Below are 25,179 nucleotides of genomic sequence, written 5' to 3' on the forward strand. Positions count from 1 at the left end.
CCTAATCTAATAGCCCTATAAAAATAAAAAAAAGCCCCTAAAAATAAAAACACCCCCTAGCCTACAATAAACTACAAATAGCCCTTAAAAGGGCCTTTTGTAGGGCATTTCCCTAAAGAAATCTGCTATTTTACCTGTAAAAAAATGCAAAGTCCACCCAACAGTAAAACCAGCACCCAGCCAACCCCTCAAAATAAAAAAACTAACTCTAAACAAAACCTAAGCTACCCATTGCCCCTAAAGGGGCATTTGTATGTGCATTGCATTCAGCTCTTTTTCGCTGCACTTAAAAGGGCATTCAGCTCTTTTTCAAAGCCCAAAGCACTAATCTAAAAAAAAAAAAAACACCCAAAAAACTAAAAAAAACTAACACTAACCCCAGAAGATCTACTCATGGTTCCCGAAGTCTAGACATTCGTCTCCATCCAGGCAGCAAGGTCTTCATCCAGACAGCAAGGTCTTCATCCAGACAGCAAGGTCTTCATCCATCCCGGGGGCGTCTTCTATTTTCATCCCGGCGGCACGGAGCGGAGCCATCCTGGAAGTCAAAGACTTCCAGCGTAGAAGATCCTCTTCATACGGTCCCCGCCATACACTATATATATGTATATATCTAAACCTCAATATATTTACTGTATATATACTGTGTGTGTGTGTGTATGTATATATATATATATATATATATATATATATATATATATATATATGTGTATATATATGTGTGTGTATACAGGTATACCCTGCTCATACAGCGGGTTAGGGACCGGAGCCCCGCTGTAAAGTGAAAACCGCCTTAAAAGTGAAACAAGGCAGTTTTAGCTTTCTTTTCACTTGCCAGTGTATTTAAAAAAACTTGAAAACATGTTTGAGCTATTATATATTATGGGTGCAATAGTGCTACGTTTAGTTTAACACTAGCACAGCACAGTATTCAATTAGTATTCAATAAATACTGTACCTGTAAAATAGTGACAATTACTGTAGTACAATTTGCCAGACTATAACACAGACATAGATTGCACTGTAATGCTGTAAACAGAGTGAACTTAGCATAACAAAATGGTGCCAGTCACCTTTCTCGCAATCTCACAATGATTACAGCACTGTTTCAAAATTCTTGGAGGTTGAACTTCAGCTCCACAGAGCGCTGTATTAGCGAAGCGCTGTAAAGTGAGGTATACCTGTATATATATATATATATATATATATATATATATATATATATATATATATATATAAATAGGTAAATATTTATGTTAGCAAAAACCCATCATATATATATATATATATATATATATATAAAAATATATATACATATATATATATATATATATATATATATATATGTTAGCAAAAACCCATCATATATATATATATATATATATATATATATATATATATATAAAAATATATATATATTATTTATGAATAAATAGAGCATATTCTGCTATGTGAATAACATTAAAATCTGAAATATTCATATTTTCATGTCGGGTTAGCGCACTAGAGAATATGTGTTCGGGTTTTTATTTGCTCCAATGACCTCTATTGGGGAATGTGTTCAAGATATTCTTACTTGGACTTTTTGCATGCATTGGGTTAGGGCACCAGTGAAAATGTTTTACTTCCAACTGGTAATTTGAATGTTATCCGAATTACAAAAACCTTACTTCTTGTAGAGTTAGAGCAGGAGCGTTAAATACCCCTCTATTTGTAATCTGGCCTTTTGTGTTTTGTTATTTTATATTGTTTAAGTGTATATGTCCCTTTTACAAGTGTTTTCCTATTGTGCTTTTATTGCATACATTCACATATACTTATAAAATGGTGTCTGTGGCAATATCAGAGTGTATTACGCATCCTCAACATAAAATTATTCCAGATCATCAAGGAATACTGACAACATGGTCAAATGGCAGTTGTGGACTTTATAAAGTGACTTTAGATTTCAAATTAGATAATTGAAAAGGTCTCCAAAACTTGTTGAAAAGTATAGAAAAAATGGATTGAGAACATTTTGGCTTCATGCTAATAATGTGACTTTTTCCACAAACCAATAACACGTTTTAAGCTCAGGGAAACATCCACAAACCCGCAATTGTGATTATCTCAAAATGAAAAGTCCTTTTAACTGAAAACCCATTGAAAAATGCCTCAGATTGTAATTGAGGCCATTGTTTTTACAGTCTAATGTCTTCAGATAACCTGCACTGCATTATGGGCCATTAATACAGGACTCACTCACCCGTTGTGTTGGAGATCTCTCCCTCTGCACACGGCACACAACCATAGCAGCAGGCAGGATATTCCTTCCAAGGAACCTTTCTGTATCCATGGGCACAGATTTCATTACAAACTGATGTGGGCATCTATGGAGATTATGCAGGAAATAAGATTAGATCCTCTTGACATCCCTCATTTACCTGTTTTATTCATATCCTATGATACTGCAGATACACAGCTTCATACAAATTCAAAGTTTGATTTATAAAAAACACATAATATTAAATGAATATTTTTAATAAATATGTCTTGAAAAAGGCTTGCACATAACCCGAAACATTGGTGGTTTTTGGCCGTTTTTAAAGATACAGTAATCGCCAGATGCGGTAACTAACTCTTCCAGTTTTGCCTTCAAACTTAGCAGAGAGCTTTTAAGCGAGTGCTGGACTTCATCTGTGTGTTGTATTAATTTATTTGTTTCGTAATTTTCCCTATGGGCCTTGCACCCAGACTTGTCTGGGGTTAACTGCCTGGGACAGTTCAGCTACCTGTGAGTGCTACTGAGCACCCAGGGCTGTGCATGTTGCAGGGTCATATAATGCGTACCCAGTCCAGTCTTAGGGGCCTGTCTATCAAGCTCCAAACAGAGCTTGAGGGCTCGTGTTTCTGACGAGTCTTTAGACTCGCCAGAAACACAGTAGTGGTCTAAAGACCGCCGCTCTATAACCCTGTCCGCCTGCTCAGAGCTTGCAACAATTCAACCCGATCGAGTATGATCGGGTTGATTGACACCCCCTGCTGGTGGCCCATTGGCCACGAGTCTGCAGGGGGCGGCGTTGCACCAGCAGCTCACAAGAGCTGCTGGTGCAATGCTGAATACGGAAAGCGTATTGCTCTCCGCATTCAGCGATGTCTGTCGGACCTGATTCGCACTGTCGGATCAGGTCCGACAGACATTTAATAAATAGGCCTCCTAGAGTGCAGTCCCCTTTCTGTTAATAGGGGCCATAGTATTTACTTATCCACTGCCTGGATGCTCTTCTTATAGTAATGGTTTTAACAGTCTTAAGGGGACATTAAACACTAAATAAAAGCTAGATAGAAGAATGCATTCAAAGAAAAGATTAGTCTGAGAATAAGATGTAGATTTCTTTTAAAGATTCATCAGCTGTTTAAATATTGACAAAAAAAAAATATATCCTATTATCTGATTCTTTTTGTGCTCACTCTTCTCTCACACACGGTTAGAAAACAGAATTAAAAATGTAAAAAGAGTGGCGCTCTTTCAAAGAGCTAAAAAGGAATGAATGTATAAAGCAATAGTATAATATCTGAAAAATATTTGTATCAAACAAGTGTATACTTATGTAATAGATATTTAATAGAAGCAATGATAAAAAAACATTCACAAATCTAATTTTATTTAAAAAACGCTGTGACCACAACTAAAAAGATATAAAAAATATAATGCATAAAAACCAATTCCTATGTGCAAATTTGCAAAATATATCCGGAATGTATAATATACTTTAAGGACTTAATTATGTTTCAAACATTTATTACCAACAAATCTTCTAATATATAAAGCAATATGTCTTTCATGTGGTTAATGTTTGCCTAGATAGGCGGATAACTCTGTAGCTTAGAAAATACATTGCAATCCACAGTGAGCCCTAGCGGACATAATCTATCTGCCTGTATGCGACCGGCCAAGTAAGTCATAGTAGTCATAAATTAAGAGCCTTAACCCCTTAATGACCGCAGCACTTTTCCATTTTCTGTCCGTTTGGGACCAAGGCTATTTTTACATTTTTGCGGTGTTTGTGTTTAGCTGTAATTTTCCTCTTACTCATTTACTGTACCCACACATATTATATACCGTTTTTCTCGCCATTAAATGGACTTTCAAAAGATACCATTATTTTCATCATATCTTATAATTTACTATAAAAAACATTATAAAATATGAAGGAAAAATGGAAAAAAACACACTTTTTCTAACTTTGACCCCCAAAATCTGTTACACATCTACAACCACCAATAAACACCCATGCTAAATAGTTTCTAAATTTTGTCCTGAGTTTAGAAATACCCAATGTTTACATCTTCTTTGCTTTTTTTGCAAGTTATAGGGCCATAAATACAAGTAGCACTTTGCTATTTCCAAACCACTTTTTTTCAAAATTAGCGCTAGTTACATTGGGACACTAATATCTTTCAGGAATCCCTGAATATCTATTGACATGTATATATTTTTTTTTAGAAGACATCCCAAAGTATTGATCTAGGCCCATTTTGGTATATTTCATGCCACTATTTCACCGCCAAATGCGATCAAATAAAAAAAATTGTTCACTTTTTCACAAATTTTTTCACAAACTTTAGGTTTCTCACTGAAATTATTTACAAACAACTTGTGCAATTATGGCATAAATGGTTGTAAATGCTTCTCTGGGATCCCCTTTGTTCAGAAATAGCAGACATATATGGCTTTGGCTTTGCTTTTTGGTAATTAGAAGGCTGCTAAATGCCACTGCGCACAATACGTGTATTATGCCCAGCATTGAAGGGGTTAATTAGGGAGCATGTAGGGAGCTTCTAGGGTTAATTTTAGCTTTAGTGTAGTGTAGTAGACAACCCCAAGTATTGATCTAGGCCCATTTTGGTATATTTCATGCCACCATTTCACCGCCAAATGCGATCAAAGTAAAAAAAAATGTTAATTTTTTCACAATTTTAGGTTTCTCACTGAAATTATTTACAAACAGCTTGTGCAATTATGGCACAAATGGTTGTAAATGCTTCTCTGGGATACCCTTTGTTCAGAAATAGCAGACATATATGACTTTGGCGTTGCTTTATGGTAATTAGAAAGTCGCTAAATGCTGCTGCGCATCACACGTGTATTATGGCTAGCAGTGAAGGGGTTAATTAGGTAGTTTGTAGGGAGCTTGCAGGGTTAATTTAGCTTTAGTGTAGAGATCAGCCTCCCACCTGACACATCCCACCCCCTGATCCCTCCCAAACAGCTCCCTTCTCTCCCCCACCCCACAATTGTCCCCGCCATCTTAAGTACTGGCAGAAAGTCTGCCAGTACTAAAATAAAAGTTTTTTTTTTTAAAGAAAAAAAAAAAAAAAAAGCATATTTACATATGCTGTGTTTAGGATCCCCCCCTTAACCCCCAACCTCCCTGATCCCCCCCCCCAAAAACAGCTCTCTACGCCTCCCTCTCAGCCTTATTGGGGGCCATCTTGGGTACTGGCAGCTGTCTGCCAGTACCCATTTTGAACAATCAACTGTTTATTATTATTTTTTTTTAATTTCTGTAGTGTAGCTCAATCGCCCCCCACCCCCCCACCACCTAAATCACACAAGGGCTTTTTTATTTGTCCCACTTTTGTGTTTTGGGGACACATTTTTTCGTAGTGTAGCGGTTCCCACCCGCTCCCTCCCCGTGCACGCGGCCCGCCCCCCCCCCCCTCGTGCACTTGCGCACGCCCGCGCGCGCCCCCGGACTCCCCGCCCGCGATCCCGCCCCCCCTCCACATGACCAGGGCCATCGATGGCCGCCACCCACCTCCCATACCGGCTCCCACCCACCAACGATACCGGCCATCGATGTCCGGTGCAGAGAGGGCCACAGAGTGGCTCTCTCTGCATCGGATGGCCGTGAAAGGTTATTGCAGTGATGCCTCCATATCGAGGCATCACTGCAATAACCGGAAAGCAGCTGGAAGCGAGCAGGATCGCTTCCAGCTGCTTTCCACACTGAGGACGTGCAGGGTACGTTCTCAGGCATTAACTGCCTTTTTTCTGAGGACGTACCCTGCACGTCTCAGTCGTTAAGGGGGTTAACGGACCTCCCAATTGGTATGCAGGTACCCTGATCAGTCTTGGGGGTAGAGTTTATCAAGCAGCGAATGTTACAATCTACCCCCAAAGTTTCAGGTCCGCCGGAAATTTAAGTTATGAAGCAGCGGTCATTAATTCATCTGCCAATCGGATACGATCAGAAATGCTTGTGAAATGATGATAAATGCCAACAGCATATGCTGTCAGCATTTAGCGATGTCGGACAGACATGATACGCTACATCGGATCATGTCTACCCGACATTTGATAAATCTATCCTTGGTGTTCTCCCCTTGTATGTGTCTCTCCCCGCTATCAGCGTTTCAGAGTCCTGCAGCGTAAACACTAGATGTTACTTTTGGGTAATCATATGACCTGTTTGTTGCCAATCGTGTAACCGGTGTCACTTTAGCTCGAAATTCAAACAAAATAGAGTGTGTGTTTATTCCATTCGCTCTGTTATTTTCCAAAACTAAGCTCTGAGTGGTAAAAGTTCACCACGGTTTTCCTTAGTGTTCAACAAGTCTCTCTTCTACGCTTTTCAGCAAAGGATGCCATTATCAAGATGACTTGTTGCTGTTGTTGCTGGTCCTTTTATACGTATATTTTTAAAGGCACATATTCTTTAATCAGTTAAATCTTTAAAATTAATAACCTAGCTTGTTAGACCAAGCTTTGCTTGTTTAGATCATTGCAGCAAGTGATGTAGAGGATACGGTATAAAAGGAAGCATTTGACCAGCAACAATCATTCTTGATAAAGGAATTCCTTTGCCGAAAACACGTAGAAGAGAGACTTGCTGAACACTAAGGAACATGTGAATAAGGAGCAAAAAGGAGGCACCGAGCAAGTCAGGAATAAAAAAATATACTATATTTGAATATGTTTAAAAAACTAATGGTTGCACACAAACCCAGGGTAAAATATTAAAGAGGGTTTAAAGGATGAATGATACTCAGGCTGACATGTTTTCGGCGTTTAGCCGTACTCCAAGCCTCGTGTAAAACATTTCACACAGGTGCCATTAAAAACAATTCCCTACATTACCGATTGGTCCAGAGGTACACACCTTCAATGACATTGACCAATTGGATATCCTCTTACAACTGTTTACCTCCCTCCAATAGAATGCTCAAACATAGGTGTTTAAACTATATGTGTTATAGAGTTAACTCCCGTTCTAATTGCAAGCTCTATTAGTCTATGTTACAAACAGCTACTCACCTATATTTTCATAAAAATATATATACGAATTAATACCTCTTGTTTATGGAGCTGAGCACAGCTTTAAGAAAAACCTTGCATTTACATCAGAACTAAGGGGCCCTTGAGCTAGCTGCTAGGTTTAAACACAGATGTGTATATATAATAACTTCTTCCTTGACACAACTAAAAATGAATAGAAAGAAGGAGGTGTGTTAGGTTGTCCCCGTACCCTGCAATAAAAATTATTTATTTCTTTACTTATACACCTGACCTAAGTAATGTACATTAGGACTACACTGTGAGGTGCATTATTGTAGTAATACCTTATTTTAATTAATTGCTTGCATACCTAGCCTAGGTGGTTTACTTAGGGTTACAATGTAACGTGTATTATTGAGAAAGTGCCCTATGAATAGATGGTATAATCTTGGAATGAACACATTTTGACAGGCAATATACTCCTAAGCCCATTAGAAAGACTTGTATACTCATTCTTTTTAAAAAGAGCTGAACACCACCTGGGTGTGTTAAAGGTTACCAAAGGTTGAATCAGGTCAAATTCAGAATTGAGCCCCTCTGGTACCTTGGTTTCAATCTGAATATCCAGAAGGGCCTCACGTTCCACAAGCTTTCTGGTCCTGTTCTCCCCTTGTTTACCTGGTGGGACTCTCTCTAGTAGATTCCACTTAAAACTGCTCACATCTTTTTTGGGAAATAGGGAAAAGTGGTTAATTAAGGAGGTGGTAAGTGTTCCTGCCCTGATATCTGCTAGTGCTCTTTTATTCTGACTCAGGGCCTCTCTTGTAGAGAGACCCACATATTGGAGCCACACTGTGTACACAAAATTGAGTACACAATATATGTGGAGCGACAATTTAAGCAGGTCATATGGTTACAGCAAAACATCCCATTTAAGTCTAGGCAGGAGGAATTGTTCTCCTGTTTTAGTCTTCATCTGGTAGGTGCTACTATATTACCCACTTGTTCTTCCTCTTCTTGTATATGCACACTTGATCCCTCCTTCCACTACAATCTGAAGGCCATCATCAGCTGACATTGGGGGAAGTGTTTCCTAATTGGTTCTGCAAATTTGTGGATGCTGTTTAGAATACACTGTGATGAGTAGAGTCTTGTTATCGGAGGATCCTAAAGTTTTGTTAGAGTGTAGGTAGTGTACTTTTACCACTCAGAGCTTAGTTTTGGAAAATATCAGAAGGAAAGAAAAAAAATGCCTCTATTTGGTTTGAATTTGGAGTCGAAGTGACACCGGTTACCCCAATTTGCAACAAACAGGTCAGTGATTACCTGAAAGTAACGGCTAGTGTTTATGCTGCAGATACTGAAACTCTGACAGAGGGGAGAGAAACATACAAGGTGAGAACACAAAAACTGATCAGGGGTACCTGCATAACAATTCAAGGTCCAGTAAAGCTCTTAATTTAAGACTACTACAACTTACTTGGCCGGTTAGATACAGGCCGATAGACTATGTCTGCTAGGACTCACTGTGGATTGCAATCTATTTTCTACGATACCAGAGTTATCCACCCATCTAGCAAACATTAACCACTTCAAAGACATAATAATTTATATATTAGAAGATTCATTGGGAATAAATGTTTGAAACATAATTCAGTCCTTAAAGTATAATATCCATTCAGGATATATTTTGCAAATTTACACGTAGGACTCATTTTTTATGGCATTATATTTTGCATATCTTTTTAGTTGTGGCCACAACATTTTTAGGTTAAATGATATTTGTGAATGTTTTTAATGATTGCTTCTATTAAATATCTATTACATAAATATACACTTGTCTGACACAAATATTTTCCAGATATATACTATTGCTTTATACACTGTTTCATTATTCCTTTTTAGTTCTTTGAAAGAGCGCCACTCTTTTTACATTTTTAAATATTGACAAAATAGTGTAAAGTTTTAGGAGCTGATTTATTAACAGTCGGACAGGCATGGATCCACTGTAGTGGATCATGTCTGGCCCAAAAATTGATGATTGCATACGCTGTCCCGCATTTAAAGTTGCACAAGCAGTTCTGGTGAACTGCTTGTGCAAAGCCGCCCCCTGCAGATTTGTAGCGGCACGCAGGGGGAGTCAATCAACCCCGATCAAATCAATCAACCCAATCGTATCAGACTAGTTAAGGAGCAGTGGTCTTAAGGTCGCTGCTTCTTAAACTGCTGTTTACAGTGAGCCCGGAAGACTCTCGCGGAAACAGTGGGATCAGGGCCATTCAGCACTTGTTAAATCGGCCCCATAATGTCTATAAAATAATGGAAGCTGCCATACTGTAAACTTAGGTCACCTTCAACTGCTGTTGTCAATTAGAGACAGTTAGAAAATAGGTCACTAGAGTGTGTAGCTAATGTTTGTGTGCAATATAACAGTGTGTGTTGCACTATCCATTTTCTAACAAGAAATTAAAGCTCACAACTTCAGAATGAAATTACAAGAAAAGGAGACACAATAAATAATGAAAGTACGTTGCAGAATCATTATTCTACATACAATTAATCATGTTATATTACCATCTCAAAGTGGTTTAATGTCCCTTTTTTAACGGAGCATTAGCAACTGCTCCACACACTTCCAGATTTCCCACCAACTGTTGCTCTCATGAGAACGTCAGCATGGTGTATAGAAACACTTCAGATATATCAACACACACAGCACACATGCACACACACAAACAAATGCAAACATACACACACATTAAACACATGCAGACATACACCCGCATATACACACACACATCACACATGTACACCACACATAAACACATGCACACATACAAATACATGTATGCATCTTATAAACACATGCATACACACAAACACAACACAGGGCCACCACTAGAATGTTTGGAGCCCCTTACTTTAACCATTGATCAGCCCCCCCCCCCCCATTGACATGTGCAATTTTTAACCAAAGTGACTAAAACGTATATTATTCTTAAGTGTAGTCAAAACTTGTAAATGTTGTAAAGGTAGTAACACTCAAACACAGAAACACACAGACACACTCATACACTGAAACACACACTCACACAATAAGGATTCACATATAAACACTCTAGCAGACACGCAAAGAAACACACAAGCACACTCAGACACAGAGACCCACACAGACACTCAGCATTTGTTTACATTGACCTGACCAGTAATAAGGTAGACTACAGTTGTGTAAAATAAGAGATTTACAAGGCAAAATATGGAGTTCTGATTATCATGTTTGTCAAGGAAGATGCCAACTATATGATGCCAACAGCATGCAATAGATGAAAGGAAGGGCCCTGAACTGACTAAACAATAATTTAAAGGTTAAAATGGTGGATTGGTGATTTCTGGAAAGGTCCTCAATAGTCCAGAAAGGGTCTCAATAGTCAGAAAGTTTGTAAAAAGAAGTGAATAATCAGTAGTAAGGTCAAAATAGCAGAATTGTAATATCATATGTTCACATCTCTTAAGTGAACATTATAAGTGAGGCGATTAACAATTGGGGCATAGAAATTATACAAGAATTATACTCAATACACACCACACTGCTGCTTATTAACTAACATATTGCCTATTGATATCTGCTAAGAAATGCTAAGTTAACCAACTCTCTTTCTTCTGCTTTCAGGTATGTGAATTGTGTCCCTGCATTAATCTGTTGCCAAAATCTCTGTTTTCTGTGTTAATTGTACTCAAAGTCTCTAATCTGGTATGTGAATTGTGTCCCTGCATTCATCTACTGCCAAAAGCTGTTTTCTGTTTTAATTGTACTCAAACTCTTTCTTCTGGTATGTGAAATGTGTCCCTGCATTAATCTGTTGCCAAAATCTCTGTTTTCTGTGTTAATTGTACTCAAAGTCTCTCATCTGGTATGTGAATTGTGTCCCTGCATTCATCTGCTGCCAAAAGCTGTTTTCTGTTTTAATTGTACTCAAACTCTTTCTTCTGGTATGTGAATTGTGTCCCTGCATTCATCTGCTGCCAAAAGCTGTTTTCTGTTTTAATTGTACTCATAACTCTTTCTTCTGGTATGTGAATTGTGGTCCCTGCATTCATTTGCTGCCAAAATCTCTGTTTTCTGTGTTAATTGTACTCATAGGATATTTATCAAGCTGTCAACCACAAATACGCTGGAATTCTGCAGTGTAATTGTGGCAAGCCTGATTCGACCCATTATGAAGCCTACAGGACCGGCTAAAGTTGAATTTTGTGACGTAACATACAATACGCCAGTCTCAATCCGACACAGATCGATGCTTACGTCAGATGTTCCGAATACAAATCCGGCACTATCTCAAAACTTTTGCTAGTTATCAAATTTCTAACAGCTACGCTCGCCACTATTCTGACTCAGTGTACCTGGTTTTCAATCCACCACCCTGGAGGCCGTGGGATTCCATAGGAATCAATGGGAGTCTGAAAACAGAGAAAATGTTTGATGCTGCCAGATATCCCATTGATTTCTATGGTAGAAAACAAATTACGTTTACACCTAACACCCTAACATAAGCCCCGAGTCTAAACACCCCTAATCGCCGCAACCTTCAAATGTTATTAACCCCTATTCCACCACTCCGGATCCCGCAGCAACTAAATAAATATATTAACCCCTATCCCGCCACTCCCCGACACCGCTGCCACCTAAATAAATGTATTAACCCCTATCCCGCCGCTCCCGGAGCCCACCACAACTAAATAAATGTATTAACCCCTATCTTTGCCACTCCTGGAGCCCACCGCAAACGCTAATAAAGTTATTAACCCCTATCCTGCCGCTCCTGGACCCCGCCGCAACTAAGTAAATGTATTAAACCCCTAAACCCCTGCCTCCCACATCACTACCACTTACTAAACCTATTAAACCCCTAAACTGCCAGCCCCCCACATCGCCATATACTAAATTAAGCTATTAAACCCCTAAACCTACCAACCCGCTAACTTTACATTAAAATTACCACATCCCTATCTTATAATAAATTTAAACTTACCTTTAGAATTAAAATAAACTATATTAAATTACTAATTAACCTACCCTATCTATTATACTAAAATTACATTAAACTAGCAATTAAATTAACTATATTACATATTTAAAAAAAACCAAACCTCTACTCAAGTTAATTTAAATCTACTTATAAAGAATTACTAATTACAAAAAATAACAACTAAGTTACACAAAATAAAAACAAAAAGTTAAAAAAAATAAAAAATAAATTATCAAATATTTAAAGAAATTACACCTAATCTAATAGCCCTATCAAAATAAAAAAGCTCCCCTGAAATAAAAAAAAAAACCTAGCCTACAATAAACTACTAATGGCTCTTAAAAGGCCTTTTGCGGGGCATTGCCCCCAAAGAAATAAGCTCTTTTACCTGTAAAATAAAATGCAAACACCCCCAACAGTAAACCCCACCACCCACACAACCAAACCCCCAAATAAAAACCTATCTAAAAAAAACCTAAGCTCCCCATTGCCCCGAAAATGGCATTTGTATGGGCATTGCCCTTAAAATGGCATTTAGCCCTTTTTCAGCCCAAAGTCCCTAACCTTAAATTAAAACCCACCCAATAAACCCTTAAAAAACCTTACACTAACCCCCGAAGATCCACTTACAGTTTCAAAGAGCCGGACATCCATCCTGATCCAAGCGGCAGAAGTCCACAGTGAAGCTGGCAGAAGTCTTCATCCAAGAGGGCCAAAGTCCTCCTCAAAGCCGGCAGAAGACTTCTTCCAGACGGCATCTTCTATCTTTATCCATCCGGCTTGGAGCGGCTCCATCTTCAAGACATCCAGCGCGGAGCATCCATTTCTTACGACGCATCTTGAAGAATGAAGTTTCCCTTTAAATGACGTCATCCAAGATGGCGTCCCTTACATTCTGATTGGCTGATACAATTCTATCAGCCAATTGGAATTAAGGGGGGAAAAAATCCTATTGGTTGTTGCAATCAGCCAATAGGATTGAGCTTTCATCTATTGGCTGATGCAATCAGCCAATAGGATATGAGCTCACATTCTATTGGCTGATTGGAATATTTTATAAACAAGGAGAGTGTATTCAGGTCCATGGCCGCGATGTTAGTCGAGCGTATTGGTGCCGGCGAATGCAGCATAGTTTGACGGCTTGATAATTCGGCCTCATTAGTCTCTCTTCTGGTATGTGAATTGGGCCCCTGCATTCATCTGCTCTGCCAAAATCTCTGTGTTCTGTGTAAATTGTACTCAAAGTCTCTCTTCTGGTATGTGAATTGTGTCCCTGCATTCATCTGCTGCCAAAATCTCTGTTTTCTGTGTTAATTGTACTCAAAGAGGCCTATTTATCAAAGTGTCAACTGAAAATACGCTGGAATTCCACATCGTAATTGTGAAAAGATTGATCTGCATTAATTATCAAAGCATCAAGATCGTCAAATGTTGAAATTTGTGACGTAATATACAATCCTGCGATCTTAATCTGATACAGATCGATGCGAGTTGAAAACCCGCGGAATTTGAGCGGAATTATGTTCATCTCGCCTTCCTGTTCCACACTATTTGAAGCTCTTATGAAAGTTATCAAAAATTCTGATGCAGCGGATCCATAGAACTCAATGGGAGTCATAAAAAAAAAAAGAAATCTTATGTTCGATGCTGCAAGACAATGAAGCATATCACCTAATTAAAGTCAATTACAAACTATTAAATATGTATACCCATCAAAACCAAACAATATTATCGCTACAAATTTTATATAGAGATAAAAAAAATTAACATAGCTAACTATGGCCTAGATTTGGAGTTTTGGCGGTAGCCATGAAAACCAGCGTTAGGAGCCTCTAACGCTGGTTTTAGGGCTACCGCCGGTATTTGGAGTCATTAAAAAAAGGGTCTAACGCTCACTTTTCAGCCGCGACTTTTCCATACCGCAGATCCCCTTACGTCAATTGCGTATCCTATCTTTTCAATGGGATCTTTCCTAACTCTGGTATTTAGAGTCGAGGCTTGAAGTGAGCGTTAGAAATCTAACGACAAAACTCCAGCCGCAGGAAAAAAGTCAGTAGTTAAGAGCTTTCTGGGCTAACGCCGGTCATAAAGCTCTTAACTACTGTACTCTAAAGTACACTAACACCCATAAACTACCTATGTACCCTAAACCGAGGCCCCCCCCCATCGCCGCCACTCGATAAAAAAATTTTAACCCCTAATCTGCCGACCACCACCTACGTTATCCTTATGTACCCTAATCTGCTGCCCCTAACACCGCCGACCCCTATATTATATTTATTAACCCCTAACCTGCCCCCCACAACGTCATAGCCAGCTACCTACAATAATTAACCCCTAATCTGCCGACCGCAAAGAGCCGCCACCTACATTATAGCTATGTACCCCTAATCTGCTGCCCCTTAACACCGCCGACCCCTATATTATATTTATTAACCACTAATCTGCCCCCCTCAATGTCGCCTCCACCTGCCTACACTTATTAACCCCCTAATCTGCCAAGCGGACCTGAGCGCTACTATAATAAAGTTATTAACCCCTAATCCGCCTCACTAACCCTATAATAAATAGTATTAACCCTAATCTGCCCTCCCTAACATCCGCCGACACCTAACTTCAATTAATTAACCCCTAATCTGCCGACTGGAGCTCACCGCTATTCTAATAAATGTATTAACCCCTAAATCTAAGTCTAACCCTAACACTAACACCCCCCTAAATTAAATAGCATTTTTAATCTAACGAAATTAATTAACTCTTATTAAATAAATTATTCCTATTTAAAGCTAAATACTTTACCTGTAAAATAAACCCTAATATAGCTACAATCTAAATTATAATTATATTATAGCTATTTTAGGATTTATAATTATTTTACAGGTAACTTTGTAATTATTTTAACCAGGTACAATAGCTATTAAATAGTTAAGAACTATTTAATAGCTTAAAATAGTTAAAATAATTAAAAAATTTACCTGTAAAATAAATCCTAACCTAAGTTACAATTAAACCTAACACTACACTATCAATAAAATAAATTAAATAAACTACCTACAATTATCTACAATTAAACCTAACACTACACTATCAATAAATAAATTAAATACAATTCCTACAAATAAATACAATGAAATAAACTAACTAAAGTACAAAAAATAAAAAGAACTAAGTTACAAAAAAAAAAAAAAAATATTTACAAACATTAAAATATATTACAACAATTTTAAACTTAATTACACCTACTCTAAGCCCCCTAATAAAATAACAAAGCCCCCCAAAAATAAAAAAATGCCCTACCCTATTCTAAATTACTAAAGTTCAAAGCTCTTTTACTTACCAGCCCTGAACAGGGCCCTTTTGCGGGGCATGCCCAAAGAAGTTCAGCTCTTTTGCCTGTAAAAAAAAAATACAATACCCCCCCCCAACATTACAACCCACCACCCACATACCCCTAATCTAACCCAAACCCCCTTAAATAAACCTAACACGAAGCCCCTGAAGATCTCCCTACCTTTGAGTAGTCTTCACCCAGCCGATGCCAAATTCTTCATCCAAGCGGAGCAAGAAGAGGTCCTCCATCCGGTAAGAAGTCTTCATCCAAGCGGGGCAGAAGAGGTCTTCCATCCGATTGAAGTCTTCATCCAAGAGCATCTTCTATCGCCATCCATCCGGAGTGGAGCAGCAGCACCCTGAAGACCTCCGACGCGGCTCAGCCAATCGGATTAAGGTAGAATATTCTGATTGGCTGATGGAATCAGCCAATCAGAATCAAGTTCCAATCCGATTGGCTGATCCAATCAGCCAATCAATTGAGCTCTGCATTCTATTTGGCTGTTCCGAATCAGCCAATAGAATGCGAGCTCAATCTGATTGGCTGATTCAATCAGCCAATCAGATTTTTCCTACCTTTATTCCGATTGGCTGATAGAATCCTTATCAGCCAATCGGGAATTCGATGGGACGCCATCTTGGATGACGTCATTTAAAGGAACCGTCATTCGTCGTTCAGTCGTCAGGCCAGGAGGATGTTCCGGGTCGGGAGGTCTTCAGGATGCTGCCGCTCCGCTCCGATGGATGACGATAGAAGATGCCTCTCGGATGAAGACTTCAATCGGATGGAAGACCTCTTCTGCCCCGCTTGAATGAAGACTTCTACCGGATGGAGGACCTCTCTTGCTCCGCTTGGATGAAGAATTAGGGCTCGGCTGGGTGAAGACGACTCAAGGTAGGGAGATCTTCAGGGACTTAGTGTTAGGTTTATTTAAGGGGGTTTGTGTAGATTAGGGGTATGTGGGTGGTGGGTTGTAATGTTGGGGGGGGGGTATTGTATATTTTTTTTACAGGCAAAAGAGCTGAACTTCTTGGGGCATGCCCCGCAAAAGGGCCCTGTTCAGGGCTGGTAAGGTAAAAGAGCTTTGAACTTTAGTAATTTAGAATAGGGTAGGGCATTTTTTTATTTTGGGGGCTTTGTTATTTTATTAGGGGCTTAGAGTAGGTGTAATTAGTTTAAAATTGTTGTAATATATTTCTAATGTTTGTAAATATTTTTTTATTTTTTGTAACTTAGTTTCTTTTTTATTTTTTTGTACTTTAGTTAGTTTATTTCATTGTATTTATTTGTAGGAATTGTATTTAATTAATTTATTGATAGTGTAGTGTTAGGTTTAAATGTAGATAATTGTAGGTATTTTATTTAATTAATTTATTGATAGTATAGTGTTAGGTTTAATTGTAACTTAGGTTAGGATTTATTTTACAGGTACATTTTTAATTATTTTAACTATTTTAGCTATTAAATAGTTCTTAACTATTTAATAGCTATTGTACCTGGTTAAAATAATTACAAAGTTACCTGTAAAATAAATATTAATCCAAAAATAAGCTATAATATAATTATAAGTTATATTGTAGCTATATTAGGATTTATTTTACAGGTAGTATTTATCTTTAAATCGGAATGATTTATTTAATGAGAGTTATTAATTTCGTTAGATTAAAATTATATTTAACTTAGGGGGGGTGTTAGTGTTAGGGTTAGACTTAGCTTTAGGGGTTAATACATTTATTAGAATAGCGGTGAGCTCCAGTCGGCAGATTAGGGGTAATAATTTAAGTTAGGTGTCGGCGATGTTAGGGAGGGCAGATTAGGGGTTAATACTATTTATGATAGGGTTAGTGAGGCGGATTAGGGGTTAATAACTTTATTATAGTAGCGCTCAGGTCCGGTCGGCAGATTAGGGGTTAATAAGTGTAGGCAGGTGGAGGCGACGTTGTGGGGGGCAGATTAGGGGTTAATAAATATAATATAGGGGTCGGCGGTGTTAGGGGCAGCAGATTAGGGGTACATAGGGATAATGTAAGTAGCGGCGGTTTACGGAGCGGCAGATTAGGGGTTAAAAATAATATACAGGGGTCAGCGATAGCGGGGGGCGGCAGAATAAGGGGTTAATAAGTGTAAAGTTAGGGGTGTTTAGACTCGGGGTTCAGGTTAGGGTGTTAGGTGCAGACGTAGGAAGTGTTTCCCCATAGGAAACAATGGGGCTGCGTTAGGAGCTGAACGCGGCTTTTTTACAGGTGTTAGGTTTTTTTTCAGCTCAAAACAGCCCCATTGTTTCCTATGGGGGAATTGTGCACGAGCACGTTTTTTAGGCTGGGCCGCGTCCGTAAGCAACTCTGGTATCGAGAGTTGCAGTGGCGTTAAATATGCTCTACGCTCCTTTTTTTTAGCCTAACGCAGCCATTCTGTGGACTCTCAATACCAGAGTTATTTTAAAGGTGTGGCCAGAAAAAAGCCAGCGTTAGATACGCGGGTCTTTACCGACAAAACTCTAAATCTAGCCGTATATTTTTAAAATTTATTTGCACCATTTTTAATGTTGTATAACCGCAAAGACAAATGTTACCAACACAAACAGCTAGATCACGAGTTGTGTCGGTAGAGCCGTGCGGTGCTAACGAGTCTATTTGTTTCACTGCTCACTTAAAACAATGCTGGTATTACTTCATTTGAAGAGGATGCTCCGCGTCGGCTGGATTGAAGATGGACCCGCTCCGCTCCGGAAGGATGAAGAAAGAAGATGCTGCCTGGATGAAGCCTTCTGCCGTCTGGAGGACCTCTTCTGCCCTGATCGGATAAAGACTTCTGCCATATGGAGGACCACTTGTGCCCGGCTGGGTGAAGACGGCTCAAGGTAGGGTGATCTTCAGGGGGGTTAGTGTTAGGTTTTTTTAAGGGGGGATTGGGTGGGTTTTAGAGTAGGGGTGTGTAGGTGGTGGGTTGTAATGTTGGGGGGATATTGTATTTTTTTATTACAGGTAAAAGAGCTGATTACTTTGGGGGCAATGCCCCGCAAAAGGCCCTTTTAAGGGATATTTGTTATTTAGTATAGGGTAGGGAAATTTTATTATTTTGCGGTGCTTTTTTATTTTATTAGGGGGATTAGATTAGGTGTAATTAATTTTTAGAATTTGTCATTTTTTTCTGTAATTAGTGTTTGTTTGTTTTTGTAATTTGGTTTATTTAATTTAATTGTAATTAATATGTAGGTAGTTTTAGGTAATTAATTTAATTATAGAGTAGTGTTAGGTGTAATTGTAACTTAGGTTAGGGTCTATTTACAAGTACTTTTGTATTTATTTTAGCTAGGTAGTTTATTAAATAGTTATAAAATATTTAATAACTATTTTACCTAGTTAAAATAAATACAAAGTTGCCTGTAAAATAAAAATAAATCCTAAAATAGCTATAATGTAACTATTAGTTATATTGTAGCTATATTAGGGTTTATAGGTAAGTATTTAATTTAAATATGAATAATATAGTTAATTGTAGATATTTTATTTATATTTATTTAAATTATATTTAAGTTCGGGGGGGGTTAAGGTTAGGGTTAGACGTAGGTTAGGGGTTAATACATTTAATATAGTAGCGGCGACATTGGGGTCGTCAGATTAGGGGTTAATAAATGTAGGTAGGTGTCGGCTATGTTAGGCACGGCAGATTAGGGGTTAATAAAATGTATCTAGTGTTTGCGAGGTAGGAGTATGGCGGTTTAGGGGTTAATACATTTATTAAAGTGGCGGAGATGTCCGGTCGGCAGACTAGGGGTTAATAATTGTAGGTAGGTGGCGGCGACGTTGGGGCGGCATATTAGGGGTTAATAAATATAATGTAGGTGTTGGCAATGTTAGGGGCAGCAGATTACGGGTTCATAGGTATAATGTAGGTGGCGGCGATGTCCGGTCGGCAGATTAGGGTTAAAAAAATGTAGTTTAGTGTTTGTGATGTGGGGGGGGGGGCTCAGTTTAGGGATTAATAGGTAGTTTATGGGTGTTAGTCTACTTTGTAGCACTTTAGTGAAGAGGTTTATGTTCCGGCGTTAGCCCATAAAACTCTTAACTACTGACTTTTTTATGTGGTAGGAGTCTTGACAGGAGAGGGTCTACCCCTCACTTCTTCCAAGACTTGTAATACCAGCATTAGGCAAATCCCATAGAAAAGATAGGATACGCAATTGACGTAAGGGGATTTGCGGTAGCCTCGAAGAAAAGTGAGCAGTACACCTGTACCTGCCAGACTCGTAATACCAGCGGGCGTTAAAACACTGCTTTTTAAGGCTAACGCAGAACTCGTGATCTAGCCGAACGTTAAATAGCATTCTCTTCCTGTCATGTTTTGTAATGTTGATACTGTACATTATTCTTTAATTCACTCTGAAAATATTTTTTGAACAAAGGAAAGCAAGAGAATGTTAACAGTGGCATTAAAAATACATTGACATGATTTTAAAATTTCATTCGATTTTGTGCAGGTTCAACAGCCGTAATAAATGCAGGTGTAATAAATGCAGGTTTATTCATTGTACAATTCAATCAATTACTTATGCACAGTACATGAGTATTTATCTAGGGATGAAATCTGATTTTCTGTGTTTGCATGGCAGCATCGTGGAGGCTTAAAAGGTCAGTAATTATATTTTTTAACAAAAAACATAGCACTGTTTTCATTCTCTTGTTATCCTTTGTTTGAATTAGAATGCCATTTTAAACTCATTTCTATGTATTTTGCATGCCACTGTTTTCCTTTGTGCTTGCAAAATACATTGAAATTACTTAAAAATGACATTATCAATCCCACAAAGTATAGCAGACATGTTTAACTGTTGAACAAATTATTACATATCATAATGTTCGACCATTGCATTCTCTATCTAACTTATGTTTGGCAATGTTAATACACCACATTGTTCTTTAATATGGTATCTCAAAAACACAGTAATCACTGACCTTTTAAGCCTCCACAATTCTGCCATCCAAACACAGAAAATCGGTATTATGATTTCAACCAGAGCCAAATACTCATGTGTTTTGCATAAGTTACTTTGCATAATGTGTTGCACATCTTTTATTAAATTGCTGAAATCATTCACAGCTGTAGAACTTGACATTATAAAAAGGGCTTGCAATCACTTCATTTCATTATGATTTTGAGCATGGACATACTAAATGCTTTACAATTTGTCCTGTTCTTAAGGAGACACAGGGAAAGACGGGTGTTGATGGCTGCTTATGTGCGACAATGAAGACGCCAGAGGTTGCTGAGGGTGTTCCTGTCTATGGTTGGTCTCCATGCCCTCAGTGACCAAGAGGTGAAATCAAGGACTCTCGCGAGCCACTCACTGCAAGGAAAAGGGCAATTCCCTGGGATGGTGAAATCACTATTGGTCCTCTATTTCTCGACAACTGGATCTTTCCAGGCTGTGGCGGGTCTAGGCGTAGGTATGAGCCAGGCAGCCTTCTCACATCATCTGAAGGTTGCCCTGATGCCTTGCACCAATGCCTAGGCCATCATATCCACTTCCTCAATACACCTCAGGAGTGGCATGCTGTCAAGCTCCAGTTCTATCATGGGGCTGGATTGCCAAGAGTATTGGGGGCCATAGATTGCACGCATGTATTGGTGCAGCCTCCCAGGGGTACAGAAGAGCCATACTGGGACAGGAAGCAAAACTACTCGTTTAATATCCAGGTCATCTGTGATGCCAGGTTCAGGAACATGAGCATATGCTCTGGACTCCCTGGTTGCCACCACAATTCCTTTGTCCTCCAGAATTCTGCCATCTACCATCGCTTCCAGGAGGGACAAATGCCAGAGGAAATCCTGATAGGTAAATATCTCTTATATACTCCAACATATGTAAATAATATATTTTATTCATTCTGATTGCTAATGTCAATGATCTATTTTGTTTACACAGATGATTCTGGATATTTGTGTCTTCCGTGGCTGGTGACACCCGTCCACAACCCCAACAGAGGGGAAGAGGTGCACTACAATGAGGCACACATCGCCACCAGATCAGTGATTGAGTGCACCTTTGGCATATTGAAGAGCCGTTTCCACTGCTTCGACATCTCTGGTGGGGTTCTTCAGTACGCCCCCTCCAAAGTCTCCTTAACTTTTTTGATTTGCTGTATGTTGCACAACATTGCCCTAACAATCCCTGATATAGATCTGGAGAGCTTGAATAACCATGAGTATGGGGAACATCTAGCTCCATTACAGGAGAATGTTGCTACGGGAGTCAGAGCTCGAGCAGACTATATTCAGGCGGTTTTTGGGCAATTATGTTGACAGTGCAACATACAGTATTTATTTTATTTATATTTACTTTACAGTATACTTTTTAATCTAAAAGATACTGGGGTAGTTATCAAGCCGTCAACCTCAAATATGCTGGAATTCCGCAGCGTATTTGTGGCGAGGCTGATTCGCCTTAGTTATCAAAGGCTACAGACTGGCAAAAGTAGAATTTTGTGACGTAAACTTCGATCCGCTGGACTCTGTCCGACACAGATCAATTCTTACGTCACTCCAGATGATCCGCACACAAGTACGGTACAATCTGACTACTTTTGCTAGTTATCAAAAAACTAGCAGGTACGCTCGGCACTTTCCAGTCCAGCGAACCTGGCTTTCAAACCGCCACCCTGGAGGCGGCGGATCCCATAGGAATCAATGGGAGTCTGACCATAGCGAAAGTACAAGTTCGCTGCTGACAGACATCCCATTGATTTCTATGGGAGCTGTATACACCTTACACCCTAACATGTACCCCGAGTCTAAACAAGCCTAATCTGTCCCCCCCCTACACTGCCGCAACTAAATAAATGTATTACCCCCTAATCCGCCGCTCCCGGAGCCCACCGCAAGCTACTCTATACCTATTAACCCCTAAACCGCCGCTCCCTGACCCTGCCGCAACTATAATAAGTGTATTAACCCCTAAACCGCCGCTCCCTGACCCTGCCGCAACCTATATTAAATTTATGAACCTCTATCCTGCCCCCCACTACACCGCCGCCACTGTAATAAAATTATTAACCCCTAAACCTAAGTCTAACACTAACCCTAACACCCCCCTAACTTAAATATTAATTAAATAAATCTAAATAATATTTATATTATTAACTAAGTTAATCCTATTTAAAACTAAATACTTACCTATAAAATAAACCCTAATATAGCTACAATATAAATAATAATTATATTGTAGCTATGTAAGGATTTATTTTTATTTTACAGGCACCTTTCAATTTATTTTAACTAGGTACAATAGCTATTAAATAGTTATTAACTATTTAATAGCTTACCTAGCTAAAATAAAGAGAAATTTACCTGTAAAATAAAAACTAACCTAAGTTACAATTACACCTAACACTACACTACACTTAAATAAATTATTCCTATTTAAAAACTAAATACTTACCTGTAAAATAAAGCCTAAGATAGCTACAATATAATTAATAATTACATTGTAGCTAACTTAGGATTTATATTTATTTTACAGGTAACTTTGTATTTATTTTAGCTAGTTAGAATAGTTATTAAATAGTTATTAACTATTTAATAACTACCTAGCTAAAAGAAATACAAAATTACCTGTAAAATAAATCCTACCCTAAGTTACAATTAAACCTAACACTACACTATCATTAAATAAATTAAATAAACTACCTACAAATAACTACAATTAAATACAATTACATAAACTAACTAAAGTACAAAAAATAAAAAAAGCTGTTACAAAAAATAAAAAAAATAAGTTACAAACATTTAAAAAAAATATTACAACAATTTTAAGCTACTTACACCTAATCTAAGCCCCCTAATAAAATAACAAACCCCCAAAATAAAAAAATGCCCTACCCTATTCTACATTAAAAAAGTTCAAAGCTCTTTTACCTTACCAGCCCTTAAAAGGGCCTTTTGTGGGGGCATGCCCCAAAAGAGTTCAGCTCTTTTGCCTGTAAAAGAAAAATACAACCCCCCCAACATTAAAACCCACCACCCACATACCCCTAATCTAACCCAAACCCCCCTTAAAATAACCTAACACTAATCCCCTGAAGATCATCCTACCTTTAGTTGTCTTCACTCAGCCGAGCCACCGATGGAACTGAAGAGGACATCCGGGACCGGCAGAAGTGATCATCCAAGGGGCGCTGAAGAAATCTTCCATCCGATGAAGTGATCCTCCAAGCGGCGCTGAAGAAATCTTCCATCCGGGCGAGGTCATCTTCCAAGAGGCGCTGAAGAAGTCTTCTATCCGGGCGAGGTCATCTTCGAAGCCGGGTCTTGAATCTTCATCCCGCCGATGTGGAACATCCTTCCTTCCCGACGGGCTACCGACGAATGAAGGCTCCTTTAAGGGACGTCATCCAAGATGGCGTCCCTTCAATTCCGATTGGCTGATAGGATTCTATCAGCCAATCAGAATTAAGGTAGGAAAAATCTGATTGGCTGATGGAATCAGCCAATCAGATTCAAGTTCAATCCGAATGGCTGATCCAATCAGCCAATCAGATTGAGCTTGCATTCTATTGGCTGATCGGAACACAAAAGGCCCTTTTAAGGGCTGGTAAGGTAAAAGAGCTTTGAACTTTTTTAATGTAGAATAGGGTAGGGCATTTTTTTATTTTGGGGGGTTTGTTATTTTATTAGGGGGCTTAGATTAGGTGTAAGTAGCTTAAAATTGTTGTAATATTTTTTTAAATGTTTGTAACTTATTTTTTTTATTTTTTGTAACTTAGCTTTTTTTTATTTTTTGTACTTTAGTTAGTTTATGTAATTGTATTTAATTGTAGTTATTTGTAGGTAGTTTATTTAATTTATTTAATGATAGTGTAGTGTTAGGTTTAATTGTAACTTAGGTTAGGATTTATTTTACAGGTAATTTTGTATTTCTTTTAGCTAGGTAGTTATTAAATAGTTAATAACTATTTAATAACTATTCTAACTAGCTAAAATAAATACAAAGTTACCTGTAAAATAAATATAAATCCTAAGATAGCTACAATGTAATTATTATTATATTGTAGCTATCTTAGGGTTTATTTTACAGGTAAGTATTTAGTTTTAAATAGGAATAATTTATTAAAGTATAGTGTAGTGTTAGGTGTAATTGTAACTTAGGTTAGTTTTTATTTTACAGGTAAATTTCTCTTTATTTTAGCTAGGTAAGCTATTAAATAGTTAATAACTATTTAATAGTTATTGTACCTAGTTAAAATAAATTGAAAGGTGCCTGTAAAATAAAAATAAATCCTAACATAGCTACAATATAATTATTATATATATTCTAGCTATATTAGGGTTTATTTTATAGGTAAGTATTTAGTTTTAAATAGGATTAAATTAGTTAATAATATAAATATTATTTAGATTTATTTAATTAATATTTAAGTTAGGGGGGTGTTAGGGTTAGTGTTCGACTTTTAGGGGTTTAGGGGTTAATAATTTTATTACAGTGGCGGCGGTGTAGTGGGGGGCAGGATAGGGGTTAATAAATTTATTATAGGTGGCGACGGTGTAGGGGGGGCAGGATAGGG

At 38.2% G+C, this 25,179-nt stretch overlaps 1 protein-coding gene across 1 annotated transcript in view; it reads right to left on the bottom strand.

Annotated features, from left to right (window-relative positions):
* LOC128652724 (vomeronasal type-2 receptor 26-like) overlaps nucleotides 1-25,179 on the bottom strand; it is a 126,758-nt gene that overhangs the window by 11,662 nt on the left and 89,917 nt on the right. Inside the window, exon 5 of the mRNA XM_053705655.1 lies at nucleotides 2,246-2,369. Within this exon, the coding sequence (XP_053561630.1) occupies nucleotides 2,246-2,369 (124 nt within the window). The remainder of the gene's footprint in view (nucleotides 1-2,245; nucleotides 2,370-25,179) is intronic.

This window comes from Bombina bombina, chromosome 3, assembly GCF_027579735.1.
Source record: "Bombina bombina isolate aBomBom1 chromosome 3, aBomBom1.pri, whole genome shotgun sequence".
Lineage (NCBI taxonomy): Eukaryota > Metazoa > Chordata > Amphibia > Anura > Bombinatoridae > Bombina > Bombina bombina.